The 13,405-nt window shown below is 36.5% G+C and overlaps 4 protein-coding genes across 4 annotated transcripts; 2 read left to right on the top strand and 2 right to left on the bottom strand.

The window, feature by feature from the left end:
• Window positions 1-1,322: 1,322 nt before the first annotated feature.
• On the top strand, window positions 1,323-4,572 carry LOC125217495 (3-ketoacyl-CoA synthase 19-like). Its single transcript, XM_048119020.1, has 3 exons — window positions 1,323-1,927; window positions 2,687-3,115; window positions 4,021-4,572. Exons 1-3 carry the CDS (start codon window positions 1,329-1,331, stop codon window positions 4,397-4,399), a joined length of 1,407 nt encoding a protein of 468 aa, XP_047974977.1. The 5' UTR covers window positions 1,323-1,328; the 3' UTR covers window positions 4,400-4,572.
• Window positions 4,573-7,109: 2,537 nt separating this feature from the next.
• Window positions 7,110-9,877, top strand: LOC125191293 (3-ketoacyl-CoA synthase 19-like; the record flags this gene model as incomplete). Its single annotated transcript, XM_048088810.1, has 3 exons — window positions 7,110-7,624; window positions 8,984-9,118; window positions 9,571-9,877. Coding segments are annotated over 3 exons (957 nt in total), but the record flags the coding sequence as incomplete, so codon positions are not given.
• Window positions 9,878-9,920: 43 nt separating this feature from the next.
• LOC125200646 lies at window positions 9,921-11,521 on the bottom strand. Its single transcript, XM_048098346.1, has 2 exons — window positions 10,263-11,521; window positions 9,921-10,031 (listed from the first exon to the last, which is right to left on the bottom strand). The coding sequence occupies exons 1-2, from the start codon at window positions 11,441-11,443 to the stop codon at window positions 10,013-10,015; spliced, it is 1,200 nt and encodes a 399-aa protein (XP_047954303.1). The 5' UTR covers window positions 11,444-11,521; the 3' UTR covers window positions 9,921-10,012.
• A 16-nt stretch (window positions 11,522-11,537) lies between these two features.
• On the bottom strand, window positions 11,538-12,880 carry LOC125191283 (putative late blight resistance protein homolog R1A-10). Its single transcript, XM_048088800.1, has 2 exons — window positions 11,605-12,880; window positions 11,538-11,545 (listed from the first exon to the last, which is right to left on the bottom strand). Exons 1-2 carry the CDS (start codon window positions 12,878-12,880, stop codon window positions 11,538-11,540), a joined length of 1,284 nt encoding a protein of 427 aa, XP_047944757.1.
• Window positions 12,881-13,405: the final 525 nt, after the last annotated feature.

Below are 13,405 nucleotides of genomic sequence, written 5' to 3'. Positions count from 1 at the left end.
TTAAAATGGAAAAAGGAAAATAAACAAACCAAATACCAGCAACTTCTCTAATTGGTTTACTCGTTAATTTCAACTTAGGAAGCAATGTAGTTTTAATTAAGATTTGACAACTCACATGTCACTAAATCAAGGGGCTTCCTCGCCAACTAATATAACTCGTACACAATTAGTACTACAAAGTTGAAATTAAGTATAATTGGACCATTCACCATTCAATTATATACTTACATAAATGACTAGTCATCCCTTTTTATGAAACTGCGCACTATTATTAAATCAACTCATTCTCATTTTATGCCTTAAATCAAATAGTAAACTTAATATATTTATTCTAGTTAGTAATTTATTAATAGTATTATTATTAGGTTTAATTATTTCTAAATGCACAAAGTTTACACTTTTCAGTTTTTAACCAAAACTAATTTTTTTGCCAAAAATAACAAATATTTATTTTTTTGGAATTTGGCCTGATTTAAATGAATTCCAGCCACAATTAGTCCTATATATGTAGACGCTATAATTTAATGACGTGGCATTTCTTACGTGAGCTGGAAATCTGTGTCATTTGGACAAATACTGTACACCATGTTTTTTTTTAAAATTATTTGCTGGCCAATAAAACAATATTGATTAAAAAAAATTAAAATAAAGTTTTGTATATACATGCTACTATTAAATAAGATCATCTATTATTCAATTATTGCATCAGACTCCAAGCTATAAATAAACCTCTCTACTAAACCAACCCCTCCCCTCCCCTCCCCCATATACCACCCTTCTACCTCATCTCTCTCAATATGGAAATCAAATTAAATCAAGTATTGGACCATTAATCATCTAATGGTATGATTCCATCAAACTCCAAATCAACTATATGAAGTTAACTAACCACACTACTAAATCAACCCCTTCCCCGCATATACCACCCTTCTCCTTCCTCTCTCAATATGGAAATCAAAATCAAATATTATACCATTAAACATTTAATGATATTATTACATCAAACTCCAAATCAACTATAAGTAGTTAATCACTACTAGTCTAAATCAACCCCCATTTATCAGTTATCACCATCTCTCCCTTCTCCACTTCCTCAACATGGAAATTAAAATAAAGTATTGGACCATTGATCATTTAATTACATTATTCCACCAAACCTCAAACTAACTACTACACCAATGTTTTAATTATTTTTTTCTTTCCTACTCTGATAATTTTTCATTAAACTCGTATGGTCCACTGCTAAGACTACCAGCATAACAAATATTCTATAAATAAACCATACTTCTAATCAAACCCCCATCTCCCTCCTTTCTCATTCTCTCATCATGGAATTATCCCTCACATCCCTTATCCTCTTCCTCCTCCTCTCCCTCCTCCCCTTCCTCCTCAAGAGAAAACCCCACTCCACCACCTACATCCTCAACTACGAGTGCTACAAACCCTCCGAATCCCTCAAGCTCGACACCTCGGCCTCGTGCAAGGTCGTCCTCCGCAACCCGAACCTCGGGTGGGAGCAGTACAAATTCCTCCTCAAGACCATGGTCAGCTCCGGCCTGGGCGAGGAGACCTACAGCCCTCCCAGCGTCGTCGCGGGAAGAGAAGCCGACCCCTCCCTCCCCGACTCCCTCCAAGAACTCGACCACATCTTCTACCAAACCCTAGACAACCTCTTCGCCAAATCCAGAGTCTCTCCTCAGGAAATCGACATCCTCGTCGTGAACGTCTCCTTGCTATCCCCCTCGCCCTCGCTGTCGTCGAGAATCATCAACCGGTATAAGATGCGGCCTGATGTCAAGGCGTTTAACCTCTCCGGGATGGGCTGCAGTGCTAGCCTCGTTGCGGTTGACCTTGTTCGCCACATGTTTAAGGTTTATGGGAATGCGCTCGCTGTCGTCGTCAGCACCGAGTCCCTCGGCCCCAATTGGTACGAACATCGTCTCGTTGGTTGAACCCTAGACCTCGCTACTTATGTAGCCATGCACAATTTAGATGTGGCATTTTCATCTAAAACTTTGATTTATTAAAAAGAGTAGTTGATGGTGTTTCAATTCGGACGTTGTTTTACAAAAATGATAATAAATTAGAATAGAGAGAAAGTAAAGTAAGTAAGAGAATAATGCATATACGACTCTCTTCTATATTATTCTCTTTTATTTTTACTTTCTCTCTACTCTAACTATTTATTACTATCATCTTCGTAAAACAACGACCGAAAAGAAACGCCTCACTTATAGTGAGACATAGGGAAACTAGTATTTAAATTCTTTGACTAAATTAAACAGGATTGTTACTCCATTCTTATGACTTTTCATGTGTCACGTTGTATAGATAGGGTTACCCTACAAGTTTTAATTGTTTATTTTAGTAGTAGTATTGTTACTTTTTATTAACACTATTAGTGGTTTCAAGTAATGGCCTCAATAGTTTTGCTAAACATTAATATATGTACTTTGACATTAGTTTTAAGAGATGTGAGTGGAAAAGGTCCATAAAATAAGTCCTATTTTCACAAAAAGTTTTATAATAAAATGTAAATTAAGCATTTTAGAAGAATATATGAGTTACTCTTAGCAAAAATAGTAAAAGCGAAATTACGAATTATACTATATATATTCATTTTTGGCAAAATGAGATATTTTATTATGGACGGAAGGAATTAGAACCAAGTCATGAATCGCGACAGGTATCGTGGCGTGGACAAATCTATGATGCTCTCGAACTGCCTATTCCGATCCGGCGGCTGCTCCATGCTTCTGACGAACCGGTCAGAATTCCGTGATCGAGCCATCTTCAAACTCAACCATTTGGTAAGAACGCACTTCGGAGCCAACGACGAAGCGCACAACTGCTGCATACAGGTCGAAGATGACGAAGGCTACCCCGGTTTTCGACTGACGAAGAAGCTTACCACAGCAGCCTCAAAGGTGTTTGTTATCAATCTCAAAGTTCTGTTGCCGAAGATCTTGCCGCCATGGGAGATTATCCGGTTCGTTTTTGTTTATCTCCGGTCGGGCAAGAAGAAGAAGAAGCAGCTTATGGAAGCCCTCGGCGGCGCCGGCGGCCTTAATCTCAAGTCCGGTGTTGATCATTTCTGCATTCACCCTGGTGGCAGGTTCGTAAATTGCTACTTAATTACTATAAACTTTAAGTTTGGTATTTTTGATTGGTAATTATTTCTTCGTCCATTTTACTCTAAGTGATCCAGTTTTTTTCAGACGTCTCTTTCAAATAATTACAAATAATATATTTCAAAAATTGAAAAAATCTACAATCTATCCACTTTACATGCCTAAACAATACTGTATAAAATTTTATGTTGATAAAGAAATGTTTCGCTTTGAATGATAAACTAGTAAAATAGGTAAAGTTATGAGGCATGATATGCTAAACTACAAGTTTTAATAAAAATTCAAAATAGTAAAAAGAAAAATGTTGTTAAAATTTATCAGGCGTATGACATAAAAATAGAATATAGAGATCTATCTCACTCTGTATGAAAAGTAGAAAAGAGAAAACAATGATGCATCATGTACAAAAAATTGAAAGACACTAATTTTTGTAAAAAAGTCAAGATAAAAACATGAATATTTTATGTGAAGAAAGTGTAGTTATTTGGTAAATACGAGGCGTTTGCGAGATTGAAATACCATAAAGTAGAGCATGTAGTCATGTTACAAAAACAAAAATGCACACATTTTGCAACACAACAAATGTATTCCCATTAGTAACATATATATATAGTTGTTGGGATACTAGCTAGTGGCATACATTGTATTATATGCTTCATTATTGTAGTAGCTAGTGAAATGTGATGATAATTTAAGTTTTGGAATAATTAATTTATAGGTTTAGCTAATTAGCAACATGTTTAATTGATCACATTGATAATTGACTAGCTCTAGTAGTATGTTTTACCTCTTCCCCTCTTTATTTGGCAAATAAGTAAATTAAAAATATATAGAGAGAGAAATGTTACGTTGTTTAGGTAAACTAACAACATGAAACATTGACATTAAGGGCTGTGATCGATGGAGTCGGGAAGAGTCTCGGGCTCAGCGAATACGACCTTGAGCCAGCCCGGATGGCGCTCCACCGCTTCGGCAACACCTCGGCCGGCGGGCTGTGGTACGTGCTCGGGTACATGGAGGCGAAGAAGCGGCTGAAGAAGGGCGACCGGATCATGATGATCAGCTTCGGAGCTGGCTTCAAGTGCAACAATTGTTTGTGGGAAGTTCTCCGAGACTTGGACGATCCGAATGTGTGGGAAGATTGCATCCATCGATACCCTCCTAAGAGCCTCGCGAACCCCTTCACTGAGAAGTACGGTTGGATCAACGATGAGTGCCTCAGCTTCGTTCGGATTAAGGATTGTGTGTTTTCGAGTTGTGCTTCTTGATTTTGTCGTTGGGTTGTTTGGATTGAGGGTTTTGGTTGAGGATTGTTTGTACTAAGAAGGTCGTAACATGTGGCATTATAATTGTAGTTGAAAATAAATGTTTTGAGTTATTTATCTAGTAATAATGTTGTGATGTTGATTCGTTGAAGAAGATTAGGGTGTATAAACATATTACGGAGTATCATGTTTTGGTTCAGATTTATTTGTATTTAGATGTTTTAATCAAAATTAAATGACGACAAAGTGCATCTTAAATTCTTTATTGATAATGACAAAATTTCCAGATGTTTTTGGTGAAGAAGATTGTGACATTCTAGGAGTATTATGTTTGGTAAAAAAAGTAGGTTTAAAGTACTCTGTTTAGACCCAATTCTGCAGATTTGTGACTAAAAACAGTTTCAGCCCAAGTCAGCTCAATGGGTCAATTTAGCCCAAAATATTGGGCCGAAGGCTTGAGCCCATGCGAAACTTATGAAAATGGTATTTTTAAAACAAAAATAAAGAAATTTGGTCAAATTTTATTTTTATTTTTAAAATCATCCTGAAAAATTATAAAATTTGGATTGTTCTCAATTATCGCAGAAAAATCATCATAGATGAATTAAACAATATTATCAATTTAGATTGTTCTCAATTTGGTTGACAAATATGGATAATATGATAACTAGAATTTATTAAAATGGGTAAGAACGAATTCAAATTTCATAATTTTCTAATTAATTTTAAAAATTATAAGACATATCATAATTTTCAATAAACTAGAATTTGATAAAACTTCATGATTTTTTGAGCCATTTTTACCCTATAAAAATGCTAACATTCAATGTGGAGCCATATTTCTTCCATAAATCTTGCAGGAGTTGGGTGTGATAGCATATCAGCGAGTGATATTGTTGGTATTCTTGAATGTCATGTTTTCACTTGTGGTCAAGGAGCTTGAGGTGCTGCCTTGTGCTCTTGTACCATATGAATTGTGATTTTCTTAAATAAGAATTTATTTTCACAACCTTCCCACCCCTAAATTTCTCCATGCACGTTGAAAATGGAAAAGGGAAAATGACTTATCGTTGCATTACTATCCATAGACAAACCAAATACCAGCAACTTCTCTAATTGTTTTACTCGTTAATTTCAACTTAGGAACCAATGTATTAATTAAGATTTGACAACTCACATGTCACTAAATCAAGGGGCTCCCTCGCCAACTAATATCACTCGTACACAATTAGTACTACTACAAAGTTGAAATTAAGTATAATTGGACCGTTCACCATTCGATTATGCTTACATAAAATGACTAGTCATCCCTTTTATCAAACTTCACGACTATATATTATTATATACTTCGTCTGTCTCATTATAAATGAAACGTTTCCTTTTTTATTCGTTCCATTATAAATAAAATGTTTCTAAAAATTAAAACAATATTCTCTTTACTTTTTCATCTCTTACTTCACTCTCTTTTCATTAACTCACAAAACAACATTACATAAAATCTCGTGCCGAAAACCAAATGTTGCATATTTAATGGGACGGAGGGAGTATTCGGCCACACTTAGTCCTATGTGGACGCTATGATTTAATGAAGTAGCGTTTCTTATCTGAGCCGAAAATCTTTGTCAATTGGGATAAATATTACTTTCCCGGTCCCATAATAAGAGTTATATTTTTTCATTTCGATTCGTCTCACAGTACGAATTTTATTATAAATGGTAAGTTGGTCTCATATTTCACCAACTTATTTCACTCATATTTTATTATAAAACTAATATATATATATATATATATATATATATATATATATAAATAAATAAGTGGGAGTCATATTCCACTAATTTATTCAACTTATTTTTATTAATATTTTTTAAAACTTGTGCTATAACCGAATAGAACTTCTATCGTAGAACGAATGGAGAGTACGTGTAGTATCGGCGTGAGAAGAAAGCAACTTGAAAGAACGGGAATCGGTTTTATTAAATTGTCATATAAATTGTCAGCTCACCCACGAACATCAAATGCCATTAAATTCCTTAGCGCCATTTATGGTGGAGTCAATTTAAAGAAAATAATTATTTGCCTGCCAATAGAATAATTTTGATCAAAAAAACAAAATTAATACTATAAAATTCGTGTATTTACAATTGAATAAAATCATCTACATTCAATTATTGCATCAAACTCCAAGCTATTAATAAACCTCACTACTAAACGATCCCCTCCCCTCCCCATATACCACCCTTCTCCAGTTCTCCCTCAATATGGAAATCAAAATCAAGTATTGGACCATTAAACATTTAATGAAAATTATTCCATTAAAGTCCAAATCAACTAAATAAAGTTAACTAACCACACTACTATATCAACCCCTTCCCCTCCATATACCTCCTTCCTCTCTCAGTATGGAAATCAAAACCAAGTATTGTACCATTAAACATTTAATGATATTATTCCATCAAACTCCAAATTAACTATAAATAAAGTTAATTAACTACACTACTAAATCAACCACTCATATGTTACACTCTCTCCCCTTCCCTCTCCCAGCATGGAAATCAAAATCAAGTGGACCATTGATCATTTAATTGTACTATTCCACCAATTAACCACCACACCGGTGCTTTAATAATTTCTCTCTTTCCTATTTTGGTAGTTTTTCAAGAAACTCGTATCGCCCACTGCCAAAACTATTACCGCGCCATATATTCTATAAATATACATCCTCAACTACGAGTGCTACAAACCCTCCGAAGCTCTCAAGCTCGACACTTCGGCCTCGTGCAGGGTCGTCCTCCGCAACCCAAACCTCGGGTGGGAGCAGTACAAGTTCCTCCTCAAGACCATCATCAGCTCCGGCCTCGGTGCGGAGACCTACAGCCCTCCCAGCGTCGTCGCTGGAAGAGAAGCTGACCCCTCCCTCCCCGACTCCCTCCAAGAGCTCGACCACATCTTCTACCAAACCCTAGACAGCCTCTTTGCCAAATCCCGGGTCTCGCCTCAGGAGATCGACATCCTCGTCGTGAACGTCTCCTTGCTCTCCCCCTCGCCCTCGCTGTCGTCGAGAATCATCAACCGGTATAAGATGAGGCCTGATGTGAAGGCGTTTAACCTCTCCGGGATGGGCTGCAGCGCTAGCCTCATCGCGGTCGACCTCGTTCGCCATCTGTTTAAGGTTTATGAGAATGCGCTCGCTGTCGTTGTCAGCACCGAGTCTCTCGGCCCTAATTGGTCTGAGCATCGTCTTGATTTTTGAATCCTAGACCTTGCTACTTATACACTGAAGTTATGTAGCACAATTCATGCACAATTTAGATGTGACATTTCATCTAAAAACTTGATCTATTAAAAAGAGTAGACGATGAGTACTCCATATTTAGTGTTTTTTCTTTGCAAATTTCATGGTATTTTAACTCTTTGACTAAATTAAACAGGATTGTTACTCTATTTATGTGACTTTTTATGTGACACGTAGTATATAGATAGGGTTACCCTACAATTTTTTTTTTTTTTTTTTTTTCATATTTTAGTAGTAGTTTCACTTTTTTATATAGTACGATTTAGTATGTATAATAGACGGTTTCAAGTATTCCAAATCCATCTTTATGGAGTAGTAATTAATTTGTGTATAGTACATACTTTTATTTCGTAAAAAAAAGGTTCAAATTTACCAAAACCACTTCTTTTTACCAAAATAAGAATTTGGTGCAAACCATTCACTTTTTGAAAAACAGGTACATAACAAATGAAAACCTCGACGAAGTAGTTCTTTATTTTACGGTTTCACCAAAAAATTAACAGTCAATGCTAATTGTACAGTGGCATGACCGTTAGTTTTTTTATGGAACCATCAAAAAAAGGACCACCCAGACAAGAATTTCATTTGTTATGGATCTGTTTTTCAAAAAGTAAATGATTTGGACCAAATTCGTGTTTTAGTCATATATTTAGAACCAAAATTGACCTATACTCTTTAATGGTTTGTTCTGGTATCATATTTTTCAAGAGCACTATTTGTCTAATTTATACATGAACCTGGTCCTGGATTTATTTTATTTAGTTAGCTATTGTACGTAGTTGCAATTAGGAACCCTAGTTCAAGTCATGTTCATAGAGATGCCACATTTAATTAGTTTCCGCACCAGTTGTAAGAGATCTATAGAAAAAGTTTTGGAATTTCTTGTAAAAGTTAGTTATAACTAAACATGTAGTTAATTGACATTAATACCTCTATTGATATTTTTTGTAATTAATCCTATGGCCTTATTGATGTTTTTCGTTGATCGTATTGATATTTAGGGATTAATGATCTAAGTCCTTAATTTGAATATCCAATGGCTATTATTTAGTTGTAGTTAACAATTAAGTTATGAATTAGCAATATAACACTCCCTATATATTTTTAGTATTAATTTAACAGTAAAATATAAATAAAATAAGTTAGCAATACTTTCTTATTAAAAATAGTAAAATTTCTTATTAAAAATAGTAAAAGTGAAATAGACATATCAGTCTAGACACACACTTTTGTAAAAAAATGAGACACTTTATCGTGGACGGGAAACAAATAACAAAGTCTTGAATCGACAGGTATCGTGGCGTGGACAAATCGATGATGCTCTCGAACTGCCTATTCCGATCCGGTGGCTGCTCTATGCTTCTGATTTTTTTGTCAACTAATGAAGTACTATATGTCTCATTTTGCAGAGAAAGTGGAGTAATTTGGTAAATAAGAGGTGTTTGCGAGATTGAAATATAAATTAGACTATGTAGTCATGTTCTAAAAAAATGAATACATTTTGCGATATAGCAAATGTCGCATATTTTTCGGGAACGAATGTAGTACTATTATTAAGTATTTGTAAAAATTAATGAACACGTTTAATTATTTCTTAATAGTAACATAGATATTTCTTGGGTTACTAGTGGCCTATATTGTACAATAGATATGCTCTATTAATGTACTAGCTAGTGAAATTTGATGATAATTTAAGTTTCGGAATTAATATTAATTTAGAGGTTATGTAAATAGCAACATGTTTAATTAATCACATTGATAATTGACTAGCTCTAGTATGTCTTGCTAGGGAAAAATAGTAAAAAAAATATATATATATATATATAGAGAGAAATGTTATGATTTAGGTAAACTAACAAAATGAAACATTGACATTAAGGGCTGTGATCGATGGGGTCGGGAAGAGTCTCGGGCTGAGCGAGTACGACCTCGAGCCGGCCTGGATGGCGCTCCCCCGCTTCGGCAACACCTCGGCTGGCGGGCTGTGGTACGTGCTCGGGTACATGGAGGCGAAGAAGCGGCTGAAGAAGGGCGACCGGATCATGATGATCAGCTTCGGAGCTGGCTTCAAGTGCAACAATTGTTTGTGGGAAGTTCTCCGAGACTTGGAAGATCCGAATGTGTGGGAAGATTGCATCGATGGATACCCTCCGAAGAGCCTCGCGAATCCCTTCGCGGAGAAGTAAAAATGGACCTATGAACTCACATGCTCCTTGACTTTGGGACTCGCCTTTGTATCCTCACGATTGCACGTATATCCATCATCATTCTCATCCTCATTCTCCTCATGGTCATCCGTATATTCGTCATCATTTTCCTCATCAACGCCCTGACCCTCGCCTATATCCTCAACATTAATGCAAAAAATTTTCAGTATACACTTAAAACATAAATCTTTATACATAGCTACTAACTCTCCGAATTGCTCCACCAACTCCCTTCGTTCATGGCCAATACCGTTGGTAGTGGACTGGACGAAAGAGGTTTTAATATATAATGGTGAAGTAAAAAAGAAAAAAAAAAGTCGTTAAAGTATTGTTAGAGTAAAAGTATTGAAGTTTGATGACTAACCTTTCAAATTTGATTGTTGTCGGTTTCTCATCAAAAGAAGAAGTGCAAGTAACACGGAGCAGCACATCTGAACGTGGTTGCAGTTGGGTGGCCCAAGCCAAAGCTAGAAGATTGCCGTCCTCTAATTCGATCTCTAAGGAACACATGTTAAAACTAGAAGCCATGTGGATACCTTTAAATTTGTAGCAGTGTTTCATGCTTAGGTTTCTAAGCTCGGGGAAGCTTCCGTACCTTAATCTCATTTGCACCAAATCACTTTCTTCAATTAGAAGAAACTTAAGACTCCGAAAGCGATAATCTTTTATATTCCAATATGAACCTTGAAAGGCATAGGATCGTAATTTGAGAGCTTCAAGATTTGGCAGAGAAGCAATGTCATTCATGTACTTCCATGGAAAACCCATACCACTCAAATGTAACTTTTTCAAATTACATGGCAACTTCAATGCCCCATCAGTCACTGGGAAAACATTTCCTTTCTTGATGACTGGATTTGTGATACTGAGTTTGAGAATCTCTAAGCTTTCAAGTGTTGAAATGTAATCAAAGCAACTCAAAAGATCGTTATGATCCTCATAAGGCGTGACCTCAATCTGTATTTCTAATTTCTTTATATTGGGAATTCTTTGGGAGAGTTTGAGGATAGTACAAATACTAGCATTCACCCCTATCAGAGTTGACAGCTTTTCCAACGAAACAACATGAGATGGAGCTACAAGGCTTTTCCCCAAGATCTCGATATGTTCTAACTCTTGCATGTCCCACACCTGTATTGGTACATATGATGGAGCTCCACAGCGTCTAATTTTCATATGTGGATGGATAATCAAGACTCGAAGGTTGAAAAGTTTAGATATGGTTGAAGGGACTTCTCCATTGCTAGTTAGAGCCAAGTACTTTAGTTGGATAAGGGTCAAAATTTCTATTGGGAAAGTATAGAAACGTAGTGTGCGAGCATCTATTTCCCTTAGCAACATGAAACCGACATCTATAGGAATTGGATATTGGTGGTAAGGACCATAGCAAAAGAGAAAACGTGCAAAGGATGCACAATTCAATCTCATCGAGTCACGAAAGTCTTTGATGCCGAATAAAATGTTATTTTCGAGGCATAAGCCACGCTGACCTTTTAGGACTTCTTCTTCGGCATCAATTAACTTATATAAGACATGATAAAACATGTTCTTCCTAGATTCTTCTCTACACACGTGCCGCCATGAAGAATGAAGCCAGCAATTTTTAAATTCAGCAATTTGAAAATCATTAAGAGTTTTATCAACGCTCTTCAGGATGCGTAAGACAATGCTATAGTCATAAACAAGATTTTTCAAATATATACGACCTGATTCATACGAGGAAAGCAACCCCTCAGCCATAAGCATAATGATGATTTTGGAAGGGGGAGTGTTGTAATCCAGTGGAAAAACTCCCATGAACAGAAAAGGCATTTTAAGATGTTGAGGTAAGTAGTCATAACTTGGGAAAAGTACCTCTGATATTTGATTGTATGCATCTCTGAATACTGAATTTCTCCTTTCTGCCACGTCATTCCAGTAGACCGGGTCTCTGTTATGCTCGGATATTGAAATGATGGCAGCAACAGTGACGATCAAGAGAGGGAGACCTTCACAATGCTTGGCGATTTTGGCGGCAACTTTTTCAAGTTGAGGAGGGCAAATCTCATCACCAAACACCTTGTCACATAATAGTTCCATGCTTTCTTCTTCATTCAAAAACCGCACCTCATCCTCATAACGCATATAACCAGTAGTATCTACCAATTTTCGATGCCGGGCGGTAAGCAAGACAGTAACGAATCCTTCTCGGATGTATATAAAATCAAACTCCATTATACCCCATGAATGGATATCCCAGACATCATCCAGCACAATGAGGAAATACTGACCCTTCCATCTTTCTGCAAAACTGTCGTCTAAATCTTCAAGAATGCCTCTTAAAATTTGAGTGGTCGGTTGAGGTACTCTGCCTATGGTCACCCATGCGCGATACTCAAACTTGCTTTGTATTTCTGGATCCTGATAAATCTGCATAGCAAGAGTTGTCTTCCCAACCCCTGCCGTTCCAACTAGATGGTGGAAACGAATCCAGAACCAACTATGCCCCAGAAGATCGGTTTTGAGTTTTTGGAATTGGTCAGATAATCCAATCATCTTTGGGTTAGGTCCAAGGAAACCTATCGATGACGAAATAGGTTCGTCTTGAGGCATATTCTCCACTTCGTAAATGTACTCCTTCTCCATATCCTTGAGGGTTTTGATCAATGAACGAGCTTCGTTTTGCAGACTCTGCAGATCAATGGAGACAATCTCTGGAAGAGTTTCAGGTTGTGAAGGAATGTGTTGAGTGAGAAGGGATTCTAATGAGTCTTCGAATTTCCAAATTGCCTCTTTGACTCTTCCATCCAAAGCATTCACCTTCTTCCTGCTCTTGCTTGGGCTCGTCTTGTCCAATCTTTCCAGAATTTCTTGCCATGGCTCCAACTCCTTGTACACGACTTGTATGATTTGTTGAGAGCCACCAATCAGGGTAAAACGGGAGCAATGGGGAATATTATTTATTGTATTCATAAGAGAAGACATAGCACCGTAAGCCGTCATTTCTCTGATATGAAAAGGATTGGTGGTGCTTGAAGGAATGAAGTTGGAAAGGGTGAAATAATATGGCTTAGCAAATTGGAAATTACAGTGGAGGCGTTGAGTTATGTGTGATCAACGTAGTGATATGAGAATGAGAGTCAATATTGGGATATGTTATTAATTGTCACTCCAATAGCCAACACTCATTATGCAATATCTTATTATAATTGTCTGTTAGAAGTATTTAATTGTCAAAGTGGGTTTATCAAAGCACCTTCACCTAACCATTTGTCAATAGTTCCGACAAATTTACTTCCCCCAAGATTAGAGGATCCATGAATCTAAGGTAAGATGCCCTGCACATATTAAAGAAATATAGTCCGACCCACGATAATTGTCACTCTTATCTATTTCGGTCTGTCTCATAATAATTGTCATATTTTCTTTTTATCATAAATGGTAGGTAGTCCTACATTCCACTAACTTACTTCACTCACATTTTATACTAAAACCAATAAAAAAAAATGGGTCTCACATTCCACTAAT

Source organism: Salvia hispanica, chromosome 1 (genome assembly GCF_023119035.1).
Source record: "Salvia hispanica cultivar TCC Black 2014 chromosome 1, UniMelb_Shisp_WGS_1.0, whole genome shotgun sequence".
Taxonomy (NCBI): Eukaryota; Viridiplantae; Streptophyta; class Magnoliopsida; order Lamiales; family Lamiaceae; genus Salvia; species Salvia hispanica.
The sequence above is the reverse complement of the archived record's forward strand: the minus strand, read 5'-3'. Positions and strand labels throughout refer to the sequence as shown.

Coding starts and splice junctions, on each gene's coding strand:
- LOC125191283 (XM_048088800.1), bottom strand. CDS start 12,880: ATGACGGCTTACGGTGCTATGTCTTCTCTTATGAATACAATAAATAAT.
- LOC125200646 (XM_048098346.1), bottom strand. CDS start 11,443: ATGTTTTATCATGTCTTATATAAGTTAATTGATGCCGAAGAAGAAGTC.
- LOC125217495 (XM_048119020.1), top strand. CDS start 1,329: ATGGAATTATCCCTCACATCCCTTATCCTCTTCCTCCTCCTCTCCCTC. Junction 1,928..2,686: donor GAGTCCCTCGGCCCCAATTG/GTACGAACATCG, acceptor GAATCGCGACAG/GTATCGTGGCGTGGACAAAT. Junction 3,116..4,020: donor TGCATTCACCCTGGTGGCAG/GTTCGTAAATTG, acceptor ATTGACATTAAG/GGCTGTGATCGATGGAGTCG.